The 14,095-nt window shown below is 32.7% G+C and overlaps 1 protein-coding gene across 5 annotated transcripts in view; it reads left to right on the forward strand.

The window, feature by feature from the left end:
- The window catches only part of LOC149490398 (uncharacterized), a 103,819-nt gene extending 89,748 nt beyond the window's left edge, over nt 1–14,071 (forward strand). For all 5 annotated transcript variants that reach the window (XM_089703809.1, XM_089703786.1, XM_089703777.1 and 2 more), the window contains 2 exons: nt 6,463–6,534; nt 13,250–14,071. In XM_089703809.1, the coding sequence (XP_089559935.1) occupies nt 6,463–6,534; nt 13,250–13,338 (161 nt within the window). In that variant the 3' untranslated portion in view covers nt 13,339–14,071. The remainder of the gene's footprint in view (nt 1–6,462; nt 6,535–13,249) is intronic.
- Nucleotides 14,072–14,095: the final 24 nt, after the last annotated feature.

Here is a 14,095-nt window from a genome sequence, read left to right on the forward strand (position 1 = left end):
GCCCGTGCAGTCAAAGATAATTCCCATGGATATAAGATATTTATCCGTGGTAGCCTGTAACAGCCTAATAGTTGGGAAGCCAAATACCAAAAGTCTTTGCGACGGGAAAGAAGGACAAACATACATATATGCTTTATGGCTTTAGCTCAATTGGTATTGTTGATAGTTTGTGATTCATTATGTTAAAGAAAACTATCATTGCGCTTTGTCAGTAAACAGGATACACCATTAATTACCATCTTGAATACCTAACAAGTTCCGCAAGAAACATTATCTAGTGAATTTCCTACTGAATGAATTAATTATATTAATTCTAATGAACAGAAAAGTCTACGCGTAACATAGAAATGCAAAATAACCGATAATTATTAATTGGTAAATTCTGATATTAAACTCACCTAATCAAGAATTGATGAAAAATTTATTCCTCGATAGATTTATCACGATTTCATTTGTTATATTATTGTATAGAATGACTGCTTTTCAACTCGTATACAGTTTTTATGTTCATTATTTTATTCAATTATATAAAACCGCTGTAAATAAGACAGATATTTATTTCTACCTGGATACCTGAAACCCTTGGTAAGTAGAATATCTCTATAAGTGTGACAAATTTGCTGGACTCTTCAGTCAGAGTCTCTCTTAACCAGGTTTCATTGTATTTGTTTTGTTATTACCTATCTGGGAATTATATATGCCTGTAACCTATTGTTAGAGATTTAAAAGCATGTAGTACCAAACAGTTTATAAATTATGTAGTTTTCCTGCTCTTGTAGAAATAATTGTTATTTATAGAATTGAAAATATGTAGCTCTGTCAAAAAATCTTACTTATCTAAGCCTGTAATAATAACTATGACTTTCATTACGTTATTTTGCTCAACGCGTTTTTTGTTTCCTCTGCTAATTACTTGCCCAAATTAACATAAATATAATATGACGTCAAAGCCACGTCATCAGTGGCATCTGCTAGTCTTATAAAATAAACAAAACGCCTACTGATCTCTGACTGTGAGTTAAAGTACTAATAAAATTATTAAATGGTCTAAAAATAATTACGAATAAATCAAACTTGATATGAAATATGTATGTGCTATCAGTGTTAATACTTGTTTACGTATTAATATAGTTACGTTAATATACCGAAGAAAAATTTAAATGAATAGTAATGTGTCCTAAAATAGTGTTCATGCTCCAGAATAATTATTACTATTTTTACAACAACATAGCATTTTTTAAGTCAAATCAAAAGCTTTTTACAGAATTTATTTACCATGTCAAAGAATGTATTTTTTAAGTACAAACTACTTAACTATATCAATATACCAAGTAGTACAAAATAGATTTAACGATTTAAAAAACATATTTGAATATCTCTCTACCTCTCTAGAGCTTACTCTAGAGCTCTTCCATATGAGATGAGAATTACACAATTTTTATATTCTCTTGAAGCTTATTGTTGTTATAATCCATACTAATATTATAAATGCGAAAGTAACTCTGTCTGTCTGTCTGTTACTCAATCACGCCTAAACTACTGAACCAATTTGCATGAAATTTGGCTACCTTTTATTGCGAAATATGTGCCACGAGCGAAGACGGGGCGGACCTCTAGTATCATATATGTATATAAATGCTTTACATTTTTGTAAGCAATTTAATGAAGAACCTTTTACTATATTCTGTGCAAAATCTTATGATAAGTACTACGATTAAAAATTATCTATTTAACTTAGACGTAAATAAATCATATAAAACTTATATCTATTACTTGTACTTTTAAACGATTTAAAATAGCTTTTTTAATTGAGAAAGTATAATTTTTAGCATGATTTTAATTAATTTCAATTATGTAGTTTCTTAATTCAATTTCAACGAATTCTCGATTAGTTTTCTCGGATGTCACTAGATGTCGCTACTGGTAACTACATTGCATTTTACTGTAGATATAAGATTCTATTAATACTACACAAACATAAATTATTTATTTGCCGTTAAACCGAGCGTTCAGGATAAAATTCAATAAATAATAACAGGATATTAATACTGTGTACAATAATTATGTATCACCAGATAAACGAACTTCCTTTTAAAAATAATCACACTAATGAGTTTCGACTGAAGCAGTGCTTATGAACCTAATTTTATTTATGTTGCTATTAATTTAAATTGAACTCTTTAAACAATCATCTGTATGCTCATATTGATATTATTATTGTTCCAATCTCGAATAAACCTACACATTCGACCTATTGAACAGTATAACAATAAGGCGCTAACAATCGGTTAGGGGACCTCAAAAGTTTGGCTGCACAATGGCATCTAGCATACAATAGCGATTCTGTTACCTGCGGCATCAATATGTGCATAATAGTATGGCGTGCAATGATTCAGACGACGCCAACCGTTCGCCCTACATGACGGCAACCGTCGGCTGCGCTCTGACTCACCAAGTTTCAACGCGAGGGAGGATGCCTTTACACCTATATCCACTGATTAATACTATCGCGAAACTCGCCGAAGTAATAGATGTATTCCATTTGACTCATTTGTTTATTGCCCGCGTAAAATTTACTAGGAACGCTGGTATTGCTGATTTATACTTCCATGAAAGTGCCTATATCTCGTGCTAGATTTCAGATAATAAATGTTAGCAAGAATATACTGTTACGTTCGAAGTGCCCGTATGCTTACGAAACCGGTCTCTGCCAAAGATGGCAACCGGTCAGGCTTTGAGGCCGACATGGCCGTACCAGCGCCCTACATATGACCTAACTGCTATCTCTCCGATAGGAGAAATAAATCGCTTCTCACCTAGACACACATACACCGACCTTGTTGTGTACCAAGGAACATAAAACAACCCATTTGTTAGATAACCTAAAATTATCGTTTCTTAAATGAAGTATCGTGTTTATATCTCTTTTTTGGACCCGAGCCAAAATATATTTCATGGAATTCAAAGAGATGGCTTATTTGCAAGTGTTCTTGCCCTGTGACATTAATAAAGCTAAAGTATCGCTTTACGTTAAGTACAGTTCTGTTGGAACACTAAACACTTATACAAATCATCAGTTCAATCAATTAAATAGGTTATTACTTATTACCTTCCAACAGGAGTAATAAGTTGCAGTTATCGCTATAACACACACGCCTTTTACTTTCCTTTGTTCATATCCGATGGTGATAACAAAATTGATATAACCATCATATCTCGCAGATAAAACCAGTAATCTTTTGCGTATGTAATCAACCCAATCGAGAAGACCAATTTGTTAGCTCTATATTTTGAACACAGTAAATATTAAATGATATCTAAGTTTTAGTTTAAATACAAATTATCAAGGGAAGCTGTAAAAACGGAAATACGATCTCTTATCTACTTTCCGTTTGATAAGGTGTTCAAGCTTCTTTTTAAGATTTTTATGTCGTTTATTTTTAAATAGAGGAAATTAACAATTAAATGAAAATCTTTGCATAATTTGTTTCTTTTTCTTGAGATTTAATTTTCCGTACTGGCTTTACGCACGGTCATCATGATCAAATTTCTTAGTTGACTACATTTTATTGAATTTATTACGAAAAATTTTAACTTGTTCGCTTGCATTGAATATTCCGATCCTGATCCCTTCTGCGCATTGTCGTCGAAACCACGCCACGCATGCAAATGGCGACACATCCGCCTTCGACCAAATCTACGACTATATCCGGTCGATGATACATCCACTATATTTGCAAATGTTATTTTTCACATTACGATACGATATGATTGTATAGTTATTGTCCATTTCAAAAATACTTTAATGCTTTCACTAATGCAACTTAAAGACTGTTGAATCAGTATTATATATATTTTCTTATATTCAGTCTACATTATGTAATATTTGAATCAAAATATCAGGTTCAAGGACGACAAACCATTTGTAATTATGGCTTCGTGTACTCAAATATGTTAAGGTAGAATGATGGCGTCATTTTGATAACCAAACAGTTGTTCGTTTCATAAAACTGTTTTAATACAGACATACGACATTTATAGTCGTATAACCTAAAAGCTTTTATGGTCATGTACACGACTTTGACGACAACCATCAAAGCCATATGGCACTGTACAGTCATGATAAAAAATTAAAGACAAGATGAAATGTAAGGTATCTTAATGTTAAATATCTTAAGGTATCTTAATTTTAATGTTAAAATGAAAAGTTATATGATCTGTTTAAATAATTGTAAACTTATTTAAATATTATGAATCGTCGATTTATAAAATTTAATGAATGGACCTGGAATATAAAATTGTTTGTACGCAACCCTTTACTTTAGAAATGTATAGACACTCCGCTCGATATTACTAAAGTTGAGTTGTTTGTATCATAATATAGTTGTCCTTTTGTACGGCACACAGCAAGCACACTCGAGTAAGGCCACGTAGTAATTCAATACATCTCGGCGCCATGCTTGACTTAAAGCTCGTTCTTTTGTCATGTCACTTATATTCAACTTGTCTCATAAAAGCATGTCAAACCCGTATGTTAATTGTCTTCTAAAGAACAGCAGGAACAGCAACTAAAAGAGTGTAATATGCGACTTAAATTCCGTAAGATAACACGTGTCTGTTATATATTTCATACGTATATTTGATAAGTAACAAGGTAATGAGTTGATCTATATTCTATGCCTTCACATGATTCATGCCGGGCTACTTTATGTAACTCAGTCAAGACTACCTAGGTAGTTTATAGCAAGCTGTTAACCATATATGGTTAGTCTTTATAATTTTAAATTGCTAGTGTTTTAGTTTAAAAATCTTGGAATACGTGTGTGGACTCTATACCATACACATGCAATTAGTTTTAATACAAGGACGTTGCCCATATGTTATTTAAATCCACCTGTACACACATACAGTATGTATGCACATCAGTGAAGTACCTAACTAAATCAGTTACTAGTCGTATAACGAAACAGTATCCATTGTTTGCGTTTTAAAGGAAAACATTCTATTTATTATTAAACCATTTGCAGACTAATTAAAATCGGTCCCCTAAACAAGAGTCAAGATATCACTTGTGTCAATTCTAAAAATAACATTGCCATAGTTATTGTCCTTTTCCACTGTCGATAAATCGCATGTAAACTGAATACAATGTGTTTAAATAGTCTTAAAACGATTTTTCCTGTTGTTGAATAAATCGTTTCCAAAATACAATTACAACGGCCCTAAAACAAAGCGAGCGATGACTATCAGATATTATTAGCGAGATTCGCAATTCGGTTTGTCGCCACATCTGGTATATGTCTAATGTTGGGGTCTATCTCGTACACATGGCGGATACTCATGTGAAGTCATACTTGTCGAGTATGGCCGCGTCGACGGTTAGATACGATTTGAGGCCGTGCGAGAGTCAACGCCACTGCCAAGGTCGGTTCGTCCGCCTCCGATGAACAATCGTAAGGAGTCAATGCGGTAAAACAATATGTAGTATGTATATCTGTATGTAATACTCACATATTTAACTAAAATGTTACCTACTTAAAATATCAGAATATAAAATGGTAAGAGAATCATGTTAAACATCTGCATATTTTACCTAGCGACGATAATACAGGCATCAGTTTTATATTTTATATTGAAGCCGGTTAGTACTGAGATAAAATACCACCGTATGCATCTATATGCGAAGGTCCGGCGTATTGTTAAAAATTGTGCGGTGTTTTGCGAATGGTCTGCCGGGTTGAACGCTCGCTAACCGGTCCGACGGGCGGCCGCCGCAAAAAGGATCCTTCAGGGAACGCTCTGCGACCAACTGCCTCCCACCTCAGACCTCTATCTGTAGTCCGTACCGAGATATTTCCGGCCGATATTGATATAAAACAAGTCCTAACAAAACTATATACAATATCACACGACCAACATTTTTTCGATTGATTACATTTAAATGTATTTTTTACTTACATATGTTTTAAAAATCATTTTTACACTTTTATTACATCACTATAGATTAGATAAAGAACTGTATCTGCCATATCTTTCTGTAAAATCGAAAGATAAATGGAAAGTTGCATTTTATCGATAGAATTTTTGAGTATGTAGGTACTTACTAAGGCTCAAAACTACGAGTATAAAATTACATATTATAAGGATAAGTCAGAACTTTAAAGAAATAATATAATATTAGAAGGACTGAAATTACTCTGTGAACATTTAAGTATGATACAAATTTTTAACATCCCAAAGATCCTTTGAATCATACCTATTTACTATTTAGTATATACCTACCAACTAAAAATATTTTTATTTTTGTTTTTATTTCAAAATATAACTTTAAGTCCAACTTTGTGTCTATTACTATCTATGATCATTTTATGCATCAGGTTACATAATAATTATTTAAATACAGTAAACGAGCAACTATTGAAGATGATCTTTATACTCAACAATAATTCTTATTTGTTTAAGGAAACAATGGGAAGGAAAAGGAAAACACTCGAAACAAGGAGGCAACTTCACCTGCAGCTCGCTCAGCAAACGGTGAGCATTTTATATTAAGAATAAACTGCCAACAATGGATGATGAGCCATCGTGTCTCGTGAAACTTTTAACCTGTTAGATGCCATAATAGAGGCGGTATAGCAGCGTGAATGGGCGCTTAATGATCGCTCCGTTTCCACTGCGAGGGTTGCGGGAGGAGGTCGGTGTCGCACACATGCTGCGTCTCGGCTCCGGAGGGTTGGCTCGGCGCGCGCAGCCGCGGCCACCCCACACGCTATTCACCCCGAGTCCCGACGCACCGCCAGCCGCACCCGACCCGCGCTCCCCCGCACGCCACTCGCCTCGCGCCCCGCACCCCGCACCCTTCACCCCACACCCCGCTCTGCAGGGGTGGCAGCTCTATACGACTGCCCGCTCCACACAATTTTGCGGAAATTGGAATTTTTCCCTTCAATCCGATACTCAACGTTCGATATCTTCTTCGCTGTCATTACCACACTAGCACTCATAAATTAAACTTGTTTAATGATCTGTAAATATATCAATCCGCTCTCGACGATTATTGTCCATAAATATTAATAAATCATTTCCCGTGATACGAGGCAACTGGCAAGAGATATACTAAACAATGAACCTTAAATAGTTTAGGTACATTACACGGTCGACGGTTATGTAGATTCCACTGTTTATAAGCGATCACAATAATGAAAGGAAATAGATTTATGTAGAGTCGTTAACAAAACATCGTTAATTATTTAATATAAATAATTTTGAATATATTATCATACAATATGATATAAGAAATGGCCAAACCTGTCGGATTGAAAAATACTCACGCATAAATTACTATTGTGTAGACAAAGGAATCCTGACGCCCAGCTGATATGATAATGGGACGTTGATGCTTTGTGTCAGCATATCGTCGTACCGCGTACGTGACATATCAATGAAAACAACATTTAGATATGTAGTGGAATGTTCACATTTAAAAACAAATCTGACGACTCACCGTTATGGACCTATATTGATAAGTCAGTTCTTGGTAGGTACATAGTTACTGCAGTACCTGGTATATACCAAGAACCGCTTTACAAAAAAATTGCAATCGAGATTTGCTTTTAGAAAGAAAGAATCATTTATTAGAATATAAAGAATATAAAGAAATTAAAAAATGCTGCCTTTGAAATCTATGAAAGAAAACTGACAATTATTGAGGGTACCTAATACCACATAATATATTCAGTATAATCGGTGAATTTTCAAAAAGTAATTGGGTAGTTGTAAAATCGTTCAAATTACTTAATGAGTCATTATTTATTTTTGTACGTGGTCCAGTAGCGTTATCTCGGTATGACCATTGTTTCATAATAACGCTGTCAGTCGAATTAATAACATAGGCCAAACTTAAAACAACTATTGTATCAAAAGGATCATTGGACTCATAAAACCATTGTACTTATAAAACATATTTTATAAATAATAATTATTAACAGGCTGCAATTTGACTCAAAAAGAAATGCCTCATGGGCTTTCATTGAATAGCCTGACAATAATAAAAGTAATTTTCAAATGGATGTAAGCAGTTATTAAATGACGTCATAGTATGGCGTTCCCTTGTGAGTCAAAAGGACAGCTGGCTAATTGGTAAGAGTCCATATTATATAGTTTGAAGCACCAAGCTTGCGTCCAGTAATTATTAATTGAAATGGCTCTTTATGATGAGGTGAAGTATTTAGAACAAATACCTGTGAGCAGTATAACATGAAAAACGGTTTTTAATATTATCTTTGTCCCTTGGTCTTGTCTTTATCTTCGGTAATTGAAAATATAATTTTATAATATGTATGTAGTTTACAAAATAGGTTATCTTAATGTACACGATATTAAACTAACCAGTCTGTCGAAATTTCTTCGTGAATTAATAAATATTCGAAACATTGTTCTTGTAATCTTCATTATACCTAAAATAGTTTCAGTAAAATTCTGCATTATTATATGAGTTGTTGAGTAGATATTTATATGAAAATGCATACAATGTTGATAATATAATTAATAACTTACGAGTTACGGTACAGTACCAAAACTGCAGCGTCATTCGTTTAAATAACCACCAAATAATTTTTAGATACAGTTTCAACTGAAAAAAAGGCTATGCCTAAGTTTATACATCACAAAAGTCTATCGGCTTGCGGGTCAATGACCGACTCGACTTAACGATAACAGTAAAATTGCAATAATCACTTACTAAATAAAGCATCATGAACATTGAAATATGAACATTATCCAATTTTAACCATTGACCTATAATTTACAAACAAAAAATAATAGAGCGGAATTTTCTTTGCTTTTGCACCACGAAACATCAGTAAAATTTTAATATACAAATAACTAACTACTTTTCACATAATTTTACCTCAGCAACATGGTTTCCCGTTTATTTCTGGCATAACTAGCAACGCCTAGTAAACATTTACACTGCTCCTGCCATTTGGACCAGGTCCAGGAAAATGCCACATGAAATACTTATTGAGATAGTAAACATGTGGTATAGTTTTTCAATTAGATTTTCATTCATTCGAAATCATTTGGCGGTGATGTAAGAATTTATTAATTATTGCTTCTAGGAAATGCCCTTGAATACGATGTAACTTATGTAATATAAATTATAATGTACATATTATATCTTCTATCATCATCAACTAAAATATTTTTTATTTACAAAAAAAACCAAAACGAATAGAGAAATTAGCAACGACGCTTGTTTTGTTTTTTAACATGTGATCCACATAATTACCTTTTTACACGCTTTATATTAGCTTCACCTGTATGTTTGTATGTTTGTAACCGACTTCTTTGGGCGCGATTTTGACCCACTTTAAACGGCCAGATTTCGTTCAAACTTTGTAGATTTATTGAGGACCGATGACAATACACTAATTTGATAAAATTTTCTATTTTTTAGTTCGGTTTTCTATAAAAAGCGTGTTTTTTAGTTTTTTTAAACTATTATTATTGCCCATGTATGTTTATTAAAAATGTATTCAGTTTGAACAATAATTAATGCAGTGCGCTGTAAATTAGTGTTTTTTTTTTATTAATAAAAGTTCTCGTTACAAGAAATATATGTATATATAACAGTGATCAATATGTAGTTATAAAAAGATAAGACTGTCAGATAAATAATGCAGTAAAATATTGATAGGAGTAATGACTGACCGCTATTGCTGATGCTATACCTACCTACATTCTCGTCCAAAAGTACATTGAACCCACTTGTCTACGATTAATAATTCATTTTGCAGTAGCGGAAATTTCAGAAATATTTTAATAAAGTTTTAATATGTAGTTATATATTTTTTAATAACGCGCTGAATTCGCAAGTACCTAATCTGAGCAATTCTGGGTAGACATTAATAGATATGCGTCATCTTATTTTAGATGAATCACTCAAAATTATTATTTTCCTGCAATCAATGTGACATACCCTATACGAAAAATGCTTTATCCAAAGAATGTAGTTCGATTTTGACGACCTCATTAGTAAACGAAAGTGAGTCAGCTCTTGATAACAGCCCATGGTCACTTTGAGTTTTGGCTTACTTATCTTAAATATTTTTGTTCTATTGAACGACAAGTATAATTACAACGAAAGATACGAAAATCGAAAGCAAAATTATTTCTCTCATTACAATTTTAGATTAGGTAGTTTACATGTAATGTTTAGTGTTTACGTAATATATGTACCTACTATCATCGAGGTAAGGAGTGAAAGGTTGCCGACGCGAAATAATTTAAATTTCATAAAAGAGACAACGCCTAGACTGCACTTTACAAAGACCAAGAGCTTTACCGATACTGGTTTCAGAAGGAAAATTCCTGAAGAAAAATTTTAGAGAATCAAATTTTTAAGAACGAACCATAAATTCAGTGAACGGTTTTTATTATATCATCTACTTAACTATCAACTAAACTTAAAATATAAAAATGCACAAACATTAATTACTATTTCTTTTATATATGAAATTATATTCTGTTTCATAAATTTTCATATATTAGAATTTAGATCGTACTTTTAAGTTTCATGATTTTAGCTCTTAACATTCATTAGTCTCGATTCTCGCTCGAGGTAATTTGGCTTTCTCTTTAGTTAATTAGTGCACTTCTCTTTTCTCACTTGCCCACAACTCATGTGCTTCTAAGATTTAATTGTCTACATTGAACACACCAAAAACGAAAATTATTGTTGATCTACTCGGCGCTATGTAGAGCAGAAAATATTAAAACTTCTTAACATGTAGCCGATTAGTAAAATTTGTTACTAAGGATATATTTAGAAAGATACTGTAAAATATGATAGATCGCATACAAATATAAATTCAAATATTTTGAATATGTCCTAGGCTAGGAATTATATCCCAATGTATATTAGCTTAGAATTTATTGGGCAACAATCGAAGAAGTAAGTGAAGTCAAGTAAAGTCCTACACTAATTTGGGTAAAGTAGTAACTAGGTACATACAACAATCATGTTCCACATAATATTATAACAAAATATATATAAGCATTGTTATAAAGCCTGATTTTTACATTCCTGAAGCTGTAAAACACACTGTCATTATTTAAAAAAGCTACTGTATATTATTTTTAGTATGAGTACTTATTAAAACAAACGAATAGTAATTTATTATTCTATATTAAGTATCTAATTAAATTTATCACAGCGACGATACAATTCACGAGTTCAATGTCACTAACATTAAAGCTTTATCGAAATATCAATGTCATGCGATCATTGACCGCTAGGATTATATTTTGTTTATATAAAAAATATTCTTAACAAAAATTTCTCGTTTCATTTATTCAAATATCGAGTAAGTACAACCATATTAATTAAAATAAAAAATTTAATTGGTTTAACCTGTTTTAACAAAATGGCGAAAAGAAATCGCTATGAAATTATAAGTAATTATTATTCCGTGTTAAAAGTTTAAAACTAACTTTTAATCTTGGTATAGTATGGCTTCAATGTTTGTATAAAATGCGACAGTCTGTCTGGTGAGTTCGCAGCGTATTCTATTGTGGGGAATTATTTAACGGTAAGCTGAGAGCATAGTAGAATATGGAGCCAGGAGGAACAGTCGGTGCGGGAGAGCGGAGGCTGCGGGATCAATACATGGCACCCGGCGCGCCGCGTCGCCATCGCGCGCCGTCGAAAGCGAACGCACCGACCTCGCTGCCCTTCACCGGCGAGTCGACGAACCCTGCACCCCCCACCCTACCGCCCTCCCCTACCCCTGCCAGCCCTATATATCCCTATAAACTTCCCCATCGCGATCTTCGTGACCCGATTAGACACTTAATTGTAATCATTAAATATTTTATCTTAATAATATAATTACAAAAATAATACCTGACTTCAAATTACTAAACAATATTAAAATCCATGTACCTATTTTAAAAATCTTTTTCGCCAATATTTATCTCCATATTATAACAATCACGCAAAAGAAAATTGTTTGAAGTGATAATTTTATAACTAACGCGAACGCCTGACTAGAGAGTAGAGATAAAACTTGTCTTCCTTATGCGATCAATACTGTCTCGTTAGTATTCTGAGAACGAAAGCATTGGCTCCATAGTAGATCCGGTGTCTTCATTTTTTACCTACCATTTGATTGTACTTGCCACATATTACTGCGCGACCCTACAGCATTTAAAAATGTAGAAGTTACATAATATCTAACTTTTCTACAAATTCGCTTGTACACGCTTATATGTATAAGCACAAAATTAAGAATAAGAAATACTTATTTCATTGAAGTATGAACCTAAATATTCAGATCTAACTAATATAACAAATCAAATCAATATAAGAACTCGATCTTTGCGGGTAGTCTAGGCAATGAACTTGAATGCGATGCGACGGGCCTCCTCTGCGCATGCTATAAATAGATGAGCACACTGTCTGTTTGGTTTTAATACTACAAAATATCATGATGAATTTCGATTTTTTAAAAACTGTTGCTATGAGTTTCTCTCATTTTACGCCATAGAATTGTGGGAATTTTCCATTGGATAGCCTACTATTAAAATCACAACGCTAGTATATCTACTATAGGTATTTAGTATTTACTAAAAGATTAATTATTTAATATTTTCATTGAAGAGTTTTGCATGATAATACACCATAATAGTTAATCTTTGTACCTCTTGACCGGCATCATATGTCGAGATCATGATGAGGTCTATTTTTGGCAGCACGCAAAACATTTGGGACGCGCGCTGGAAAATATCTTCTAACCGATCTATTCTTAGTTGCCCTACTAACGGCACGCTCTCTTACTTCATCGCTAAAAATCACGTATTTTATATTTATAAATTAATTTTTAATTTTCTCTTCTCTAGCTATTCTCTCGCTACCTATTTTTTTGGAATTTTTGGTGCAGAGGGAACTAATAAAACGGTCCTTATAAAAAAAAATTGCTATCACAATTATTTTTTAACATTATTCGTATTAACCTACATATTATTGTAATTAGTTGCTAATTACTAACAAGACCTTACATAGTGACACAAATGCATTGTGACCTTACGATACTGCCAAGATCAAACTATAGGTACTTATCGCAATACCTACGTTGATTGATGGATTCTAATTATAAGTTTCATAGAAGTCTTACCTATTAAGGATATTACGTCCTGTCCAAGGTTACATTGTATGATTAAATGTTACTTACTTTCTTTTTTTCTGCAGGTGAAGACCATCCAGGACAGAAGCAACGAAAAGGATTTTTTAGAAATCTTTGGAAGAAATCGCGACATTATTCATTGGAGCATCCGTGATTTCAACAATAAATGCTACTAGGTGGTCATTAAACTAAGGCTCGTGTCCGCTCCGTTCGAACGGCACCATTCTAACCGCGCACAACTACCATTGCAATTTTAATTTATTCAAAGTATATATGTATTAATATATTGTTAATAATATTAAGCGTTAAAATTTTAACTGATAGTATACACGTGTGAATGTGGCTTTTGAATTATTATGGAATGTGTAGTTGTAAGTGGGCTTATGTAGGTACCTAAGTTCCGACACGTATTAATTGTTAAACTAACTGTATAGATGATCATATAAAATTATAATAACAACTCGTAAATTAATTTATTTCTAAGGCAATATACAATTTTTAGGCAACTAAAATTTTCCTTTCTTTAATATAGTACTGTAGAAATGTAGATAATAACCACGTAGAATTTTATGTAAGTCAATGCTTTTGTTTCTAAAAATATGTTCTTTTTATAAAATACCATGATTTATAATAAAATTCACATCGTATACATATTTGTATTTACCACAGTATCGGCACAAATTTTTATAAGTTTAAATATATAATATTTTTGTCGTAGAATTTAGGCTTGTAAAATGAACCTTGTATTGTGTAATTTCTAAGAACCAAAATCTTTTTTGAAGACTACAAGTTTTAACATTTTATACCAATTCTTGTATTTGAGTGTACTTAACTCTATTATTATTGTAGATTTTGTCAAAAGAAAATAAATTATGTTCATTAGCAAAGAGCAGTTTTATTTTTTACGAATT

This window comes from Colias philodice, chromosome 2 (assembly GCF_061535455.1).
Source record: "Colias philodice isolate Cphi_HAF_F1 chromosome 2, ilColPhil1 Martin Lab GWU primary, whole genome shotgun sequence".
In the NCBI taxonomy this organism is placed as follows: domain Eukaryota; kingdom Metazoa; phylum Arthropoda; class Insecta; order Lepidoptera; family Pieridae; genus Colias; species Colias philodice.